General features: G+C 42.1%; 1 protein-coding gene across 1 annotated transcript; it reads right to left on the bottom strand.

Moving 5' to 3' along the window:
- Positions 1 to 1,991: 1,991 nt before the first annotated feature.
- LOC149284824 (ubiquitin-related modifier 1-like) lies at positions 1,992 to 10,792 on the bottom strand. Its single transcript, XM_089496167.1, has 5 exons — positions 10,758 to 10,792; positions 8,301 to 8,371; positions 3,260 to 3,341; positions 3,031 to 3,079; positions 1,992 to 2,060 (listed from the first exon to the last, which is right to left on the bottom strand). Exons 1-5 carry the CDS (start codon positions 10,790 to 10,792, stop codon positions 1,992 to 1,994), a joined length of 306 nt encoding a protein of 101 aa, XP_089352293.1.
- Positions 10,793 to 19,964: the final 9,172 nt, after the last annotated feature.

The following is a 19,964-nucleotide window of genomic DNA, read 5'->3' as shown; positions in this document are numbered from 1 at the left end:
ACAAAAATTGGATGCTGCTATTGTAATGTCATAAATGATTCATGCACAACATAATATAATTACATAAACATACCAAACCCTTATTTATAAGACAGATGGAATCTGGACCACACCAGCTAGCTGGCGTTATTAAATATCCACAGGGAATCGCCGCCGTCGGAGAAGAAAGCTGTCCTGAAGAGCAAACTAGTATGAGGTTTTTGGAGGACATGACAGCAGGTGAACACGGTGGCCCCTACAATAATCTATATACAACAACGCTTTGCCTCATCGAAACCAACCACAGAAGGGTGCGGGTAATTATAGCACATTGAGATGTATTATCTGTCCGCTCTACTAGCAAACACACGAGGTCCGACCAAAACTCATCACAGGTCCCAGGAAACATGGCAGGACGATCAATATGGCATAACTCAGGTCAACGTCATGGTCACAATTCCGGTTAGTTAGTGATGGGATACACGCGTGACAAGGTTAAAAAATCTTTGATTTGAAAGATTCACGTTAAAAGGCATATAACCATACTCACCCGGTTGGAAGAATGTTTCCTTATTGTCAGTGAATAACTCAGTTCCCTGCTTCAGGTCAGGTTTGTAAGTTCCTCAGACCAATTACTCAATCTGTCCGAGTCATTATTGCATTTACAACAGTCAGGAGGACATAAAAATCCATCAGATCCAGCCTACAGGATATATACACGTTCTAGGAGCTAACATTTCTTGTAATACCTTTTAGTGGATCAGTGATTTACCGAGTAGACCCCAAACCAACCAATCTGAAGTAGGGGCCTTGGAAGGTTTATGGGCTCCTCTTTTTCTGTGCACATTGGTCAGCTAAGTGTTAGGAAAGGTGAGATCTCCACTGTACACATCGTCCATGGTTATTGTTATAAGACACATATACACGACCAATATCATTTTTCTTGGGGTTATTTTTAGGAGACTCCAACGTATCATTAATACATGTTGTAAGTTGAGTTGATTCACCACCAATTAGTAACCATATGTATCGGTAACCATATGTAGCCAGAAATATTGCAAGATAAAACTATGTATTTCTGGGATATTATATCAGAGGTGGTTACGCCATTCAGGGGCGGAACTAGAAGCCTCAGGGCCCAGGTGCGAGAATCTGTTAAGGGGCCCCCCAACCCAATCTACCCCCTCCTCAGGCTATCTACCCCCTCTCCCCTCCCCTTCTCAGGCTATCTACCCCCTCTCCCCCCTTCTCACTATCTACCATCTCCCTACTCCCCACCTTCTCACTATCTACCATCTCCCCTCTCCCCCCCATTCTCACTATCTACCCTCTCCCTACCCCCCTCTCCCACTATATACCCTCTCCCTACCCCCCCTCTCCCACTATATACCCTCTCCCTACCCCCCCCCTCTCACTATATACCCTCTCCCTACCCCCCTATCTCACTATATACCCTCTCTCACTATATACCCTCTCCCTACCCCCCCTCACTATATACCCTCTCCCTACCCCCCCTTTCTCAGCTCAGCGCCGGCACCCGAGACAGACGCCTCACGCTCCCACCACTGCGCTGAGGCAGGCGGCGAAGGCGGCAGGGAGCAGAGGAGACAGAAGGACACCGAGCGGTTGCTGAAAACGACCACTCGGCACCCCTTGGGCCCCCCTGACTGGCAGAACTCCAGGGCCCGGTCGCAGTCGCGACCCCGGTAGTGCAGCCACTGACGCCAGCTCATTACTAGAAACGTAAAAAAATAACAGAATAAAAAATAATGTTGCTTTTATTATGATATTTTTGGCAAAGTTGGAATATTTTATAAGGCAATCCCGTTTTGCAGAAGTTTAGGTGAATATCAGATTATGTAAAGCGAGATGGGACGTGAGCCATAGTTCTTTACCATGGGCTACGTAAATATGTTCCCCCTTGAGAAATGAATGTTGCGACGATACCGACGAACGACTTTAAAGACAATTTCAAAAAATCTAAAGGATTTTAGTCCATGATGTCTCTTCTGTTATCCACCATGTAATGTTGAGATGAACAACACATTATCTTGATCCTTCAACTGATAATCAAGCTCTCCCTGTAGATGAAAAGACAACGCGTGGTCATATACCATGGTGGAAAAACCATGCAAAAAGTTTGTGTTGGTGAATTTGTGTGTTTTTACACCATATTGTCCTCCTTCTCATGAGGACCAAGTTGTGCCCACCGACGCCATGCTGTGCATTAAATACTGAACGACAGGAAGAAACCATGACTTCGATTGGGTACGTGGTTGAAATACAGAAATATTTGTTATTATATCACAGACGTTGTGTATACCATACACTGCACTGAACGCTATAAATATTCATGGGGAAATTAGGTACATTGGCTCAATATTAATACAATTTTAAATATTGATTGCTATAGCAAAACTGCAGAAATCTGAAAGCAAAGCACACAGGGAAAGAATCTAATTTCTTTTGTGAATATGAAGCAAATCGTACATTTTATATTATTCATTATTTTAACTGCAGATATACCCTGATGTCAACTCGAAAGCGCAGAAGGCTTCATTTTGACTTAGACTCGGTGAGACGGTGTAAAGCAGGGAGGTCCAACCCAATCGCCAAGGACCATAATCCTAGAAGGGGCTTTGCGGCTTCTTTTATCACTATTTAATTTACTATGCACCCCAAAAACCTGTTTTTTCCACTGTAAAATGTTATGCCAAATCTGAATGTGGATAAAGAACAAGATTAAGGTGCACATAGGTATGATTATGTTGCGGAGGATGGTTTGGGCATTCAACAATACTATGAATAATGTCTAGAATGTATTTAGGAAGAACACCACCTTTAAAGATATATTACATCTATAATAAATATATATATATATATATATATATATTAGATCTGTATAAACAATATGCTGATTCATAAATTACTTATTTGTACCTGTAGCCATGTATATTAAAATTAATGAAGGTAGGCATGTGGGGGGGGGGCAATTAAATCCTACTTGTCTTAATACATCCAACTTCATCTTAAAAGTAGTTTAGTACTCACCATGAGCTCCCAGTCCGCGTCATTAATAAGAACAAGTATTCCGGGGCGCCTGAGACAATTGACAAAAGAAACTGGGTTATCATGGAAGTGCCATCATCTATCCCCATAAACTGTTTAGCGGGGGCCACAGCTAATACACGGTTTAATGTACCGTAAAAGACTGGTATTCAACTACTTTCTGATTGAAGTCAACGTGACGCAGAGCTTCAGAGAAACCTCGCAGACTTACACTGTATCTCCTTGAATGAAGAGCTCTGGACGTTCCTTCAACAGATTACCTTTGATCCACACCAGCAGCTGTCTAATGTCCCCTATGGAAAAAAAAGAAATAGGCAGCCTTTTTAGAATTACTTACTCAAGACACACACCGAGTTTCTTAACAAAGTACCATAAAGAGTTTACCACTTGCAGGTTAACGGGTGGCAATCTAAATCTAGATCCGAATCCTCACCCGCCTTAACATATGTTTAAAGGATACCATGTGCGGAAACACCACCCACTAGACAGCCCTACTTATAGCTGCGTAACTGCTAAAAGTACATTTTTTTCAGCTATACATTTGCTAAGTAACTTCAAACCACAATATATGGTTTCTCGCCCTACCGAAAGCAGCAGTCCCTGCATTCATTTTATTCTTTTGACGCCAGGAAAATATGTTTTTCTTTTTAAATCAGTCTAATCCAAGGACCCAGATATCGCACGGCGATCATTATGTGTCATATCACACGGCCAGGGCCGGCCCTACAATGGAGCCGACTGGGGCAATTGCCCCAGGCGGCACTTCAGAAGGCCAAGCGTTTTTTTTTTGTTTTTTTTGAAGCGGAGGAGAGAGAGAGGGGCGCCGAGTGGTTTTCGCTTACCAAGGTGTCAGTACCCGCTAGGCGCCCCTCTCTCTCTCCTCTGCGGCGAGTTTCCCTGTTCGGTCTCGGTGCCGGCTTGTAATGCAGAGCGCCGGAAGTGACGTGAATTTCCGGCGCTCAGCATTACAAGCCGGCACCGTGGCATCACAGGGAGACTCGCCGCAGGACTGTTTAAGGGTAAGTACCGGTGTGGGGGGGGTAGATAATGCCGCGCCCCCCCCCCCCGGCGGGGGGCGGCATTTTAAACTTCGCCCCAGGCGGCGTTAAGTCTTCGGCCGGCCCTGCACACGGCGATCATTATGTGTCATATCACACGGCGATCATTATGTGTCATATCACACGGCGATCATTATGTGTCATATCACACGGCGATCATTATGTGTCATATCACACGGCGATCATTATGTGTCATATCACACGGGAGGGAAAATGTATGCTTTTACTGAAGACGTGCGATGAGTGAATTCTTTCTATGTACTTCTGCAGCGTCTATAAAGATGTCAGCTTAGCAGAGGTTGCCGAACCTTCCTGAGCCCCCTGAAACCCCCATATTGTCTTTGCCCCCTTCTGGTTATATGACTTGCAGGAGATATGTTCTATCCAAGTCATTTCTTCACATGTGATATATGTACCACCCTCCTGCCTTTGATTGATTTCTTAAAGCGAAATAACAGGCCATGGCGAGGTCCTTCTGTCACTTTGAAGCTGCAACTTCTTCTAAAGCCCCCCGCCCTTATTTTGCAGATTCAATGAATGCATATGGAGCTTTCATACGCATCCATTGTTAGGGGGCATTCTGGGGCACTGGAGTTTCTCTTTAACCACAGGCTTCAGACAATATTAAATGTTTTGTGAGGATATCCCCCAAAAATTATCCCGAAAACCGTCCCGGTTCTTCAGCCCCCCTATCTACTCTTTACTGCGCCCCCATACACATTAACACGCCGCGAAACGCCGTCTGCGTGACATGGTTCACTGCAAGGGCATGAAAGAATTAGCCCTCCCAACATGGTGGACAAGAGAAGACGCCTACGCCGTGGGACCGGCTGGCACCCGCGGGCTGCTGCATGGTGATGAGGAGCGCTGATGGTCACCGTAGGGTCAGGCTCGGGGATGCGAATGCTCATTTACAATCCTGACTCAGGAAAGGGTCAGCAAGTTCTAACTCCCAACCGCCCAAATTCTCCGTCCAGGGAGCCCATTGTAAGGCGAGTTACCATGGTGAAGCCGGCATTGCTGTGGTTTTTTTTTTTTTTCCTCCCCTATTGTTCCTCGCCTGGGAAGGGGTCCTCCGTCAGGTCCCCCTGTCTAATCAGTAACACAAATGAGCAAATAGTGGGACTGTATCCCAGCTCTGCACAGACTAAACCCAACGGCGAGAGGAGCGTTCTGCCGCTGTAACGATCTTCTAATTTCTAATGAATCTATTTTCTTCTGGTCCCCCGCAGTCCACTCGCGGCTCCCAGATGCACAGCTAAAGAAGATCCGTCGCGTACAGGACCTTTATATTAATCAACAGAGTATAAATAATTGGGCTGTGTTAATATGCGTTGGTTCGGCACCTGCAAAAGATATTTTTAATAACAGAAATGTATTACCGTGACCTGTCTCTTGTGCTTAGAACATTCCCATCATGCACTTGACCTCCTCTGAACCGGCCTATTTTTTAGTTATTAAAGTGGAACTCGCACCAAACTTTGTATTACTAATGTTTTCAAAAGTACCGTACCCACAATATGTTTTCAGGCAGCCGCATATTAGCCATTCCTGTGAATTCTCGCTCTGTTATCGGAGCCCCGATCTACTAAACACACACCCTGACTCCTAATCATACTGCCTGCAATAGAACGCCTCTGTCCTAATCACGCAGACTAGTGAAAGTCTGTGCAGGAGAGGATTTGATTGGACAAACAGGACTTCATTAGCATTGCCATAAAGAATCAGCTCGGTGTGGCGTTTCAGTGACATATTTACTGTACACCTTGGGAGATAAAGCTGCTCCCCCAACATTCCCCCTTTATCTCCACATCTAAAGAACATTTTCATCCATCAAGGGTCAGCACACGCTTCGACCATTATCCACGTCATCCTTACCATATTATCAATGGTCCGTAAACCGTTGCTGAATCCTTCTGGATAGCTATGTAACAACTACTCCTGAAAAATCAGTGCAATCCTGGAACGGATACCCTCGGAGCAAAAGGTGTTACCATATATTTTTTATTAGTCTAAAACCTAGTTTTGGCTTCTTGTTATGATAGTGTTCTGCTAACAGAGGGGGTCAAATTAAAACCAGTGCAAAAGACGGCCCTGGTACTAAAGTGACTAAAGGGACAGTAAACCTAAACTTTTACATAGAAAATGACATCAAAAACTAAATTTCATTCATTCAAAGCAAGCCGATGGCATGGATTCCTTTTCATGTCCCCCCTTGAAAGAAACAGAGGGTATTGGTGTATGAAGTCATATCTGAGCAGCCAGGGTCTTCGCCGGCTCGGAACACCAAGGCATCACAGAAATAAGAGATATGTGGCCACCGTAAAATATGCTTCCCGTGCTGCGGTTTTTAGTGTGGACTCTGTTACATCTCCTGCGAGTTCTTAGAGCTGCCCGTCGTTATTTAAGGTTATTCTTCTAGCAGTCCAGAAGTGGTCCGTGAAAGCAGGAGGAGCTCGATGCGTTCTAGGGTCCTACACAGATCTTGGAAACCCAGATGCAGGTTGTCATGGCATTCTGAAACGGGAGTCGGAATAACCGGGAGGTGGAAAAGGGATGAAAAGAGATCCATGAGGGTATAATAAGGATGCAGGAAAACTTCACAGATGTGTTGACTCTTTGTTTAATTAAGCAGAAAGTGCTCCTTTAGAAAAGCAATTTCGCACAGGGGGCTCAGAGCTGAGCAAACAGTGCTGGTCAGTTAGCAGGAGGGGGTAGAAAGCGGCAGAAGGGTAAGGAAGGGGGTGCAACATGGGAACAGCTGTCACTATGCTCCATGTGAACGGCATTCCAATCAGTTTAAAAAGCTCACCACGGAGGCCTCCTTAAAGAGTATCACGACAATAAATTCTGCAGAGACAGAAGGAGAACGCTAGAGTCTAAATCTGCCGCTGCCAGGTCCTCCCGTGGTGTCCTTCATACAACCTCCGCATCCAATTACTTTCATCCAACGTGGCGCTACGACCGTCTTCTATTAAACCAATGAATAGCGCTGGTCACAGAAGGCATCCAAGTTCTCCAAAACGCTACAGCGTTTCTCCATCGGGCCAAACCACAAACCAAGTCCACATGAATTCGAACTGGCCTGGAACCTGGTTATTTGTGACAACCTTCTCCAGATCGCGTGAAACTGATACTTCTTTAACTAGACTCACATCTACCAAGTGAACTTAAGATCTAGTCCAAGTATCAAGTACCATTAAGCAAAAGAACAAACACACTTTAGATTTCCACCTGCCCATTCCATAATATACCTTACGGACTTACAACTGCTACTGCAGGCATCTAACATATCTTTTAAAGGCATGGACATTATAGTACCCTTATCCCTCAAAGATAACTAAACCATAAAAGCTTATGTTTCCATATTTTCTCAACATTATTTTAGTTTGTAATTGAAGGAGCCAAAGCGTTAGAATGGCTTATGCTCTCTGACCTCCCCATTTAAGCTGGCACCTTTTGATGAGGACAATGAAGCGGTGAAGAACAATGAAGCGGTCACTGCCCCCCACCCCCCCATAACATACACTTTGTGTCTCTCACCTTTTAATAACACCATACATATGTCTTATATGATCAGTTCCAATGGCAGGTAGATTGAAATATAAAATGTTAAAAAGTGACAATATACAGAGTGATAATATTCATATGCTTACTAGAGGGACATTCATGGCCTTTTGTTCTAAGCAGCGTTTCAATGAGAAATACTGCTAAAAAAAAAAATCCCATATGTCCCGGTGAGACGGGGTGAGCAAACTCAACCCCCCCCCCCCCCCCCCCCAGTGTATGCCCTTATGGTGGCGGAGTTCAGTACTGAACCCAGCTGCTACACAGCCACGCTGTCGGCGCTAAAGCCCGTTAATCAGGTTAGGGTGCCGATGTCAGGAGTAGCTGGGGAGCGCTCGGCGTTATGAAGCCCTGAAACTTAAATCAAAATAACGCTTTAATTCTATAAGGGAGATGACTGTTCGTTTAACGTAGACAGTTTTGTGACGCGTTCGCATTAACATCCAATATTGTTTCTTGGTAAGTTTGAAGTACAGAGATTTAACTTAAAATGTGGACAGTTACCTTGGTTTCAACCACACAACACCGGATGTACAGAAAGCACGGACGCACACGCATTAGTAATGCGGACACGCTTGAGAATTAACGATAGGTGTACCCCCGAAAACGTCAGAAGATGTTACTCACAAGGAGCTGACTGGCTAGGCAACGTCACGTGATGCTTCTTTACTCCATTAAACAGCAGCTCTGCACCGCCTCTGAAACAAGATAATAAAAACATGAGTTACCCTGACATCAATTCCACAGAACAGGGGTGTAACACGCACACATACACACGCAATGTGCCATCACAGAGCCAAGAGCAGACAAAGGAGTCCCGCGGGGTCCCCTAGGACAGGGGATAGAAATTAGCATTTCTATGTCACGCTCTCTAGAGTACAAATGAAAAGCAAAACAAGTTCCGCATGCAGAGATGAAGAAGAAAAGTGAGGCTTTTATTTACTGTGCTTTAGCCCCCTGTTTGGGGGGCAAGGAGATCATCTTCTTTCTAATAGTACAGTGAAGCACTGATTTATTCAGATCGAAATACAAAGACTGAGGATTAAAGTCAGAACGGAGGGGGTGGGGGGGACATGCTCGGCCGTGGCCCAAGCCTGCGCCAAATATAATCACCAATAAATTATATATATATATATATATATATATATACACACACATACATACATATTATAATGGGTGGGCTAGGGCAGATTCTAGCCACATACACAGCATGGTGTTACGGGGAGGAATGAGAGTTGGAAATGATGGCTCTCACAGGACCTACCTGCTAAATGGTACCTAGGGTCTGGCTTCCATCAAATTTTGCCATTTTCCACGTGGTTATTACATTACAGGAATATTTAAACACACAGGATTTTCAAAGCATGCCCATGGATTAAATTAATAAAATACACAGTTTTCCTCCTTGAATACTCAGAACACGCAGCACCTACGGCCCTATGTCGTGTATTTAGTAAAGTTCATGGCTGGCCAACATTACGCAGAAATGAGTTGGCTGCGTTTGATGGGATTCATCATTAGTAACCTCACTCCCATACCTTTTTTAGATTTTAAAAGATTTAGGGCGGTTTAGGGTTTTTCTTGCGTCTTCAGATTCAACGGCTTAGGTGAAGTCATTTCCTAAGGCATTAAAATACAGTTTATTAGGTTAAGACTTAAAGCTTGTTAAGTTATTAAAGTTTCGACCCTAATCTTAGTGGAACAAGAAACAGGGGCTGCAACATTTGCAGTTATAGATCGATGTAGATGTAGCTTACTGAACATCTACAAACAGGGGACGGAAGCAAAGCCTATTTCTAAGCTCAACCCGTGATGTTAAATTTGGTAAATTATCTTATTTCTCTACAATTATTTATACAGTCTGTGGCGTCACCGCGCAGGGTTTGCATCATCATTTTGTCAGTTACAAACGTTTATTACATACGGAGAATCAATGGAGGAATCTCTGTGCGCTAGTTGTTTATTTTTATTTGGTGTTTGTAAATCAAATCACTTTTCTATAATACTACAGCTCCCTTCATCTTTACTTGCCGATATGATCTATGATTGGATGCTGTGCTTCAGAAAGCTAACATCGGTTGTACATTAGCACTTCTTCACGCAACATATTATGCCACACTTCGCGTCGCTATCCTGACCTTCTATATCTTTACAGGTTATGGTAATTTTTTGCATAAGAATTTTAATGTATTTAAAAATTGTCATTGGAAAATACTTAAAATAAACTTTCTTTAACATGCAGCAGCCAATTGCAGCAATTAAATTCTATATATAAATATATTTATATATATATATTTTTATTTTTTTATTATTATTTATTGATTTCTTTTTTAATGTGCAAGCGTACCTAGAATAAATGCTGCTTTTAAGGCAAAGGGTGGTTACACCAAATATCTATCTTATTTATTCTTACTTTTGGCATTTTTCATACCTCCTTCAATCTTTTGCACAATACTATATATATATATATATATATATATATATATATATATATATATATATATATATATATATATATTTAAACACAGAGCCTTTTTTATAATAATATATGACCATTTCTTTATGTAGGAATTGTCACCTTCTCCCAGGGTTTAAAACCTTTCTTAGGTTAATCTTCCATACATTTACAATTTATGGTGATTTTGTGTATCATCAATTTTAATGTTATTGTTACCTTTGTATTCTTCCTAATTATAATCAATCTATTTAATGCCATACAGTATTATTGATCTGTAGAATCCTCCCTGCCATTCCTCATCCATAGGTGATGAACTTGGTCAGTGAATACAGGGTTAATTGCCAACGTCGAGTAAATTGTATCTCCATACTGGAGAAAGGGACATGTGATAGAGTCTGGGTGACCAGTCCCGGTCCTTTCAGGGTTAATGCGTTATATATACGTTATTCCCCCGGTGTGTGCATGTGACAGCTCACTCACTGTGTGTGAATCCCGTCAACTACATTATAGAAAGAGACAGCTGCATCGACAGAAAAACGGGCACCGGTTCAGTGACGGTCCCGGTAAGAAACCACGACACTATTTACTCTGATCAGCCGAAGGAATCCGCCGTACATCGGACTCACCCAAACTCAAGCTTCAGAGACACGGGCGCCGCCATGTTTCCACCGCACCGGAAGCGAGTCTGAACAGTACCGGAAGTACATAGTCTGATCGTTGTCATGGTGACAGATGCTAGTTGATGATATCTTTCCTCGAAAAAATAAAAACTGCAGTTTTACATAAACATATGTATTTTTTCAGCATTCAACAGCAAATTGCCATAACAATAATAAATATATGAATATATATATATACATTCGTGTGTGTGTGTGTGTGTGTGTGTGTGTGTGTGTGTGTGTGTGTGTGTGTGTGTGTGTGTGTGTGTGTGTGTGTGTGTGTGTGTGTGTGTGTGTGTGTGTGTGTGTGTGTGTGTGTGTGTGTGTGTGTGTGTGTGTGTGTGTGTGTGTCTCTCTCTCTCTCTATAGCCCATTGGCCGCACTACAGAATATGATGGGGCTATATAAGTAAATATATTTATATAACCTAAGTAGTCTCAAAAGCTTGCAATCTAAAGCAACTCAGTAAAGGAACCATCTTTACCAAATTTGGCTAATTTGATTTAATTGCTAGCACGGTACAATTCTACTATTCCTCGGCCGCTACTTGGGATCTTGAGCAAAACATCTGAAAACTAGAATCGTAAGCGGTTTTCTATTTTTTATTATGCATTTACTATTAGATTAAATATTCTTCCCCAATAGAAAAGATGAAACGATTCAAGTACTATTGACACTAGTTTTCACTCAAGTTACAAAATATCCCCATTCAGTTTTGGGCCAGCGTAATGATTTTTAGCTATTCAGCAGATGTGCGTAATCTAATCTGGCTAATTAGAAGCGAGAACGGTAAGAATGCCTTTGGAAATTAACATTTTTGCATCTGAACAGGCTTGCTGATCCTCAGTGAAATAGACAGCAGAGTACAAACAAAAGTCCTAGAGGGCCGGGGAATTACCCCGGGTCCTTTTATCCAGAATTAAATGCACCTGCTGTAACAATTCCTTTAGGAATTTACTTGCACTTTAACGCTCACACACAGATGTCCCAAATGTACATTTTCTCTGCGTAAATTTGTCTACCGCCACAGACTTTGTCCGATATTGTCTATATTTTTATTATTTGCCCTGCTTCTATTATAGGCATTTACTAATATCATACTATTACTTTATGCCCTGTTTTACCTGTGGTTGACGTTAGGGCTACACGTTACCATGGTTTTAACATAATTGCTTATTTTTGATTCATGGTTAAAAAGGGATTAAATTAACCTTAATGGTATTAAGACATGTTACCACAAGCTAACTTGCTGATAGTCCAAAGAAGTTTGTGATATCTATCCTTTTATATACTCCTGGTTCAGTCCTGAAGCTCGCAGGTATGGTGGTACCTTTTGGTGGACCAACCTCAAACGACTAAGATGCTCATCAATCGTATGCATGTATATTTCGATTTATATAGCGGGATCGCGTCTACTATCAGGGTTTGAGTCTCATGGTTTTTGCCCCAGTCTCAAAGTAAAGGGGTAAATTCTCAGGATTTCACAGCCTGGTGCAGACTCCTTCCTATTCTACATAAATGTAATCATATCTAAGACTCCTAACCGCAGCTTTTGCTACAAGTATGTTATCTTTGTGATCCCTCCTTGAATGCAGGTGGCTCAAATAACTCAAGTAAGTGTATCTTTCAATAACAACAACTCAAAGTATTTGGTGAGTCAATACACAGAATCTTCACAATGGGCTATTAAATGTAATATTTCAAGAGTCTCATTGTCAGCGCATTTAGAAAGTTCCCAGGTATGCATATAGCCGGATAAGAGAAGAAATTTAGGACAAGCACGAGAGCCTCGAACGTAAGGAGCGGGATTTTGAAGGAGGTACCTCTGAGGTCTTCAACATATGTAACTCTATAGGGTTTATTCACTAAACGTCTTGCTCTATGAAAGCTGGTCTATTAAGAGGCATCACAAACATCTTGAGACTGTCGAGCTCATCTAACTCACTATTCTCCCTGCTCCAAACAGGGGAAGATCCTACAGAAGACCTGGACCTCTAATATCTCTGTTCCACGGCTGACATGCGCAACTCTGCTGTAGCTGCGTGACCTAGTTGAAACTCTAGGAGTTCCTGCTGTGCCATTGAGCGAGTCGGCACATTCTCTTTCAAAAAGATCCATAAATGAACACAATGTTTAATAAATTAGGAGAGCGCGCCAGAAATGAACTTTTCAGCGTGCGGCATCAACATCTGCAGTCAATCACGTAATAAATAGCTAATGGGACCCATCGTGATGTTAAGGCGGTCAACGCGGCGCAGATCACCGAATATCACCCCCACACACACACACGCATATGATGTCATATCTATATCTCTCAATCTCACAGATTGTACATAAATTTAACTGCTAATAAACAGCATGTGAAACACATCACTTTGGCTCTTTATCCCCCAAAGCTTAACAATTTAATAGCCTGGAACTTGACATTTTGGATAATAAGAGACATTTGGTGGGTTTAAACCGTGTGGCAATGAAAAAAGAGACAGAGGAGGAAAAAACAAAAAAAAAGCAGCCAATTCACCATAAAGCACAAGGCAATCCAGGAACAGCTGTTTGCATCCCGTGCAGCGAAAGCATTTAATAAAAAAAAATATCACACACAATGGCTGCTTAAAACAGAGGAGGACCCCTCGGCGGGGGTGACAATACAGTCCTGATTGCCCTAGCTTTGTTTGATCCGCTGCCTCTCTGCATAAGGAGTAAAGGAGGTCAGCGAAAGTGAGAGGGCCTTTTTCAGCCGCTCTTTGGGTATTCATGTGGTAATTGGATGTCAAGCAGAGATCAGTGAGTCTCTCTGCCCGGGTTAAACTGTGAAAAAAAAAAGTCTCAAGAAATGGGGGGAAAAAAGAGGGAGTTGGGACGATGGAGGCTGAGAATACCATCACAGCCCGCAGGAAGCTCCGGGCCTCCCCCATACCAAGCACTTGTGTTCCGGCTGAGGGAGGAGGAGCGGTGGAGGCTCTCGGCGCTTTCTTATTCAAGGAACTATTGAAAAGCGCTCAACAATAGAGGAGAAGCCTTGGACAATAAGACCCCTGCTTGGCCTATAGTGCTCCGGCTCTAAACAGGCATTTAACCTTCCCAAAAGGCTGAAAGTGACACTAAAGCTGCAAATGAGGCTTTATCCGTCCTCTCGCCCCCCACTAACCCCCTCTTCTTCTAGCCGAGCTGTTGGCCATTTGAACGCCAAAGCAAGGTCCACCTCAAACCTGGCCTACAACTGCCTTTCCATTATCGCCAGCACGGAGCCACATGATAAATTGACGGGGCAGATGTGGATATCTAGAACTCTACACACGCCTTTGAGGACTTGAGATACGCAGTGGTCGGCGACACCGTATCCATCTGTTCTGGTTTAGTTAGCGTTGGTGGCAACCAAAGGTTTTGTGGTTGGGCTCAACTTGGCATGAAGCCTTCAGCAGATTAGCGGAGTTAACCAGAGTTTAATCTTGGATGGTAGGATCGGAACAGAATATTAGAAGAACTCGCAAAATTTTATTCAAATTCAATAAATTTGCCAGGGTTAATATCTACCATAGAACATTTGACATTTAAACTATGGCCATATTATAGACAAATGGCTCCTAGCGATAAGCTTGATGACATAGACCAAACAGTTTAAATCAAACGTTATACCAATGACCAAAAAAGAAAGTAACAAAAATATATGTTTAGTTGAAAGACCAAACTTTATTCTTTAGGTCTAATGAGAGTGGAAGTTTTTAGGATCTCATTGCACGAGAACATTAGAATATGTGCAAATTAAGTTCACATGTATCATTTTTTATTATTTAGCAGATAATATATATCATTTTTTTTCTTTAAGCCTGAGGTGTGGCGCTCCGCTTTGGAGAAGGTGAGGATTCCCCAAAGTGCTCCGCTAAGAGCCACAAAGGTAGCCGGACCCCAAAAAACTTCTATGGAGGAACTCCCCAAAGAGATATGCCTTCCCTGTCTTCCCTTCCAGCTTGAAGGAGAGCCAAATCGTCTTGGTCCTCCTCAAAGTGCAGCGAGAAGGACCACTGATGTCTTCAAGGGGAGACTGGAGCCAAAAGACATCACCATCTCTCCCATTCTGGTGATCCGGCTCCTCTGTGACATTTCCAGTATTCCTGATACCAAAATCAATCGAGCTTAGCCACAAAATATATGGTGTAGTTGAGCTACAGTTGACCTCAAGACTCAACCTGGATATCACAGCCAAGTTCTGCAGCCTTCAATGCTCATTCCCTTCTACTCGGAGAGACCAAACGTTTTATTTTGAAGTCAGGTCCTGGTTGTACTTTAGTATGCAAAACAAGAACTGTAAATGTGTGAAGGGGCACAGACGGTCATGACATTAGCTGTAGGAAACATCATATGTCCCAAGTGTCTTGAACAGTCCGTCTATTGTATCCAAATCTCTTCCCTTCTCCTGATGCCCCTCTTTTCTAGGAGCTCATATATATATATATATATATATATATATAAAAATTCCAATCCGTACATCTGGGCATTATTTGCAGATTTAGGGATTTTAGACTAGTCTTGGCCTGGAGACCTAATCTTCTCCATACGGAAGGAGAACTGCTTGGCTGAAGAAACATATTTAGCTTGAGTGGTTGCAGAACTCTCCATTGAATTGGAATGTTATAACCACCGATTGGGCAAACTGGGCCAAAAATAGGCCCAGGCATTTAAAGCCCATCTTTTGATGCAATGTAATATAGCCTCCACGCATTTGTTATTGTACGCAGGTAAAATGCCCCCAATCATTTTTTTTTCAAGACGAGACATATAAAGAATTAGGAGGGAAGCATTAACTAAAGCATTTTGCATTGTATTTAGGAAGGTTTTGTGCGATTCTCTCTACCCAGTGGCCTGGAGAAGGGAAGATTTATAGAAATCCAGAGATTGGTTCCCAAATTGAATTCTTTGTAAGAACCAAACCAAATTTTCAGTTTTTACTTTGCGACAATGACTTCTTTTTAATTCATTCTACACTTCAAACCAAGTGCGACACCTTGTGGTCAACATGCATATTGCAAGCTATTCATTTTTATATTGCTGTGCAAATCAGAACAAGGAACCGCTTTATTTTAAGACCTTTCGGAAAGTTATTGCTAACGTTGACAGTTGGAATGCTAAATATAGCAATGCCTACTTGGACGATCCCCCGGTTTTAACGCAGGCCCAACACGGCTGAGTTACAGGCAATTCATCAGCATTGATGCATCATACTTACGAAGTCAGTTGATTACAACACATAATAGTTCCGCATTTGTTTATTCTGAAGGTAAAGGACTATCTTAGCTCGGAAAAGATGTTATAAATGGTGGGAAACTAGTATTATTGAAATAAGTTTCCGGTTCTTGCTCTTTGCCTGACTCCTCCCTTTCAAAGGCTGCCTGAACCAATCAACAGCATTCACCAACTTAATAGGAGAGAGGGAAAGCAACAGATCCTAAGAATGGGTTGAAATCGCTGTCATTTGGTGTAATGAACTGTAAATGGTTAGTTTATTCAGTAAGTTACTGTCTACTAAAAATTAAATAAAAAAAATAAAAGGACGAGATAAGAGTAGTATTAAAATGCCACCAGATCTTTATTGCACACGATAATCTGTGTATTGTACAGTCTGAGCGATCACATTGTCCAAACAGGTTGTGAGTTTATACATTCCCAAACTAACCAGGTAATCCTAGTGTAATTTCATAACCCATGAAACAGCCTCATGCATAAGTCTATTCACCATGAAGAGCACTTTTAGTGAAATTGTTCTAGTTAACAAAAGCCCTTTGATATCCTACTATTCTACAAAGCACTATACAGCGAACCCGAACCTCGCCGATGCATTCTGGGAAGACTGGCTATTAGCCGTCAGGTTTGATTGACTGCCATTTAATTTCTGCTTTATTGTGCCCCCTCATTTCTCATTTAGAATAGGGTTTCTAAATAGAATACTGTAAAGGCAAACCTTAAATTCTGGACCAATTCTGTATCAGGATGTAGGAGATATATATATATATATATATAAAATGGAAGCCAAACCCTTGGTTTAATAATTACCATGAAAATGTTGTTCAACAGCTGAAGTAGAACCTGTTGGTTCACCTGGAATCTATACTGGATTGGCTTGCTTGACAGTATGTATACCACCCACCTCTTTATTCAACCTACTCATTTCTCATCACCTACACACCCTGGCAATACAGGATAAGTGATTGTACCAAGTGCAAGACAAACATTTAGATCAACAAGTTAACGTCAGCAATCACAGAACTACAATGCTCACGATCCTTGTTTAACCCGTCGATCACCAGGTGTTGCAGGACAACAGTAGTTAGTATCCACAGCCAGCCCCTGCGATCGCATCACAAGTGATGGACAGAATATGTAACATATGACGTGTTCCAAATGATACGAGGAAGAGTTGTGTATCCAGCATATATGATTACACCGGTAAAGAAGAAAATAAAAAGAGACAGTTGGTCTCCCAATGGTTGGTTGGGAAAAAAAGCACATCAGTTCTGGTGATAATCATGTATATAAAACAACTAGTATGATTAAGGCTGTGTGTATTATCAAACAATGCCAGAACCTCAAGAGAAAGCGTCTTCGCTTGATGATATCTAGAGAATAAGTGAACTCCGGCCACTAGAGGGCGTGTGACTTGCGTAATCCCTGAGCATCGAGAGCCATAGAGTCTATATGACTATAAAAGTAAAAGTTTAAAAAAAATCAAGTATCAAGATGACAAATAAACAGCATTCCTCTAGAAAGCAAAACCCTGCGTGCCCTTTTATGTAAACGTACCATGATACGCTTATTAAACACTGCTTGGGCTGGATGACTGGCTACTTAAAACTGTACATCCGCATGCTGCCTGGTACTCTTCGCCAAGTGCATGCCGGTCATAGGAAGAACACAAACATTGAATCACGCTGTTGTACAGGATGTACACTACCATTCAAAAGTTTGGGGTCACTTAGAAATGTCCTTGTTGGGGGGGGGCACCACATTTTGTCCATTAAAATATGAAATGGATCAGAAATCCAGAGCAGACGGGGTTAATGTTGTAAATGACTACTGAAGCTGGAAACGGCTGATTTTTAATGGAATATCGTCATAGGCGTACAGAGGCCCTTTATTACTCCCATGTTCCAATGGCCCTTTATCACTCCCATCACTCCTGTGGTCCAATGGCCCTTTATCACTCCCATCACTCCTGTGGTCCAATGGCCCTTTATCACTCCCATCACTCCTGTGTCCCAATGGCCCTTTATCACTCCCATCACTCCTGTGGTCCAATGGCCCTTTATCACTCCCATCACTCCTGTGGTCCAATGGCCCTTTATCACTCCCATCACTCCTGTGTCCCAATGGCCCTTTATCACTCCCATCACTCCTGTGTCCCAATGGCACGTTGTGTTCACCAATCCAATAAATTGAAAAGGATAAATGATTGTTAGAAAACCCTTTTGCAATTGTTATAGCGAGAAATGTCCTTGTTTTCAGCTAAGTGACCCCAAACTTTTGAATGGTAGTGTATATCTATAGAGGGGCAGTATTTGACTGATCTGAAACTCATAGGTGTTACATTTAAGTGGCAAACTTACTAAGCACTCCCCCCCCCCCCCCCCCAGTTACCGAAACCCCAGAAAGCTTTTACATGGGAACGGATTGTTTGCGTGTGAAAAAGCTTCCTCTCTGGCTCACAACTTAATGAGATGAAACATACAAGCGGTATGTGAATCACCAATTAGACATATGTACCTGAAAGCTCCTTGTTATCAACAACCATACCTAAAAATTCAAAGCACTAACCATTTCCCTGCAATATTATATATATATATATGTATAGTAATTCTGGTTCACGCTTACAAAAAAAGTGGTTTTATCACTATGGCAACAACTACTTTTTTCCAGCAGAATGGGAGATCCCATAAGGTTGCTGCAGTCATAAGATCATCTTTCAGCTTTGGAACAGAATCACTTTAGAAACATGAATACTAATCATGGGTAGCAACTTTCGTACGGGGGTCTTAATTCCTATTCTTATTTCCGTACCCCACAGGATGGTAAAAGGTAATCCGCATTAAGTAACAAGTACTTTTTTCAGACCAGAGGAGACCATGTTCTCTTTGACAACTTCAAAGAAAGCTTCAAGAAATGATGATATAATTGAATACCCCTATAGTGCTAGGACAGGCCGTCCAACCTGCAGCCCTCCAGCTGATGCAGGACTACATCTCCCATAATGCTTTCAGCTAAGGGGCTGGCTGAGGAGGATGTAGTCCTGCAACAGCTGGAGGGCCGCAGGTTGGACGCCCCTGTGCTAGGACATAATGCGGACATTAAAAAGGGATTTAACGGGATCATTACTACTGATTTTAGACCAATTTCTGTGGATTATGGACAAGCGCATTGCTATCTCTAGTTAGTTGTGGGATTATTTTTGGGGGAGAAATTGAAGTCTTGACTCGGTCCCCAAAGTCTTGACACAGGTCCAAACTGTTGCTCGCCGTAACTGGTGTTCTGATTTTCACAACTGTTGTCAACGACCCATATCTGACTTGCATGCGTACAGCGGGCAGGTCGGGGGCATTATACACCCCCCCCCACGTAACACTTCGATGTCACAACTCACCGTGTCCCAATGGGACTCCAAAAGTTGTCAAAACTGTCATAAGAAAACCCATCTATATTGAGTTTAAATGTAATTTTGTTTTTAAAACAAAAAAACACATACTTAAAAAAGTTATATTTTGGAATGTAAAAAAAAAACTAAAAAAAACTGCACTATCAGGGACATGGAACACTAAAATAAAAGGATTATCAGTTAATGAACATAACCAAACCCAAAGACGCTACATTAAAAATTTTTTTTTTTTAAGGGGAAAAAAAACCCTTTTTTTTTGCCCAAAAAAAAAATGCTACGCCCGCCATATCATCCTCCGTATTTTCTAAGCAAACCGAAATTGTGCATTTTCCCTTCTTCTTGCTTTTCACAGGAATGTTTTTCTCTAGAAGTAAACCGTAGAGATGGAGTGTTTTGAGATGCAGAACATTAAAGTTAGTCTTGTACAGCTTATTGTATTTTTTTCTTCTATCCCCCCCCCCCTTGGACTATAAAATAAATAAAAAGAAATGTAAAATAAAAAGGTCCCTTTTATCAGTAGGGTATGGACCCCG

This window comes from Sceloporus occidentalis, unplaced genomic scaffold (assembly GCF_023333645.1).
Source record: "Sceloporus occidentalis isolate IW3139 unplaced genomic scaffold, rSceOcc1.0.p SCAF_87, whole genome shotgun sequence".
In the NCBI taxonomy this organism is placed as follows: Eukaryota; Metazoa; Chordata; class Lepidosauria; order Squamata; family Phrynosomatidae; genus Sceloporus; species Sceloporus occidentalis.
This window is presented reverse-complemented; position numbering and strand designations above follow the sequence as displayed.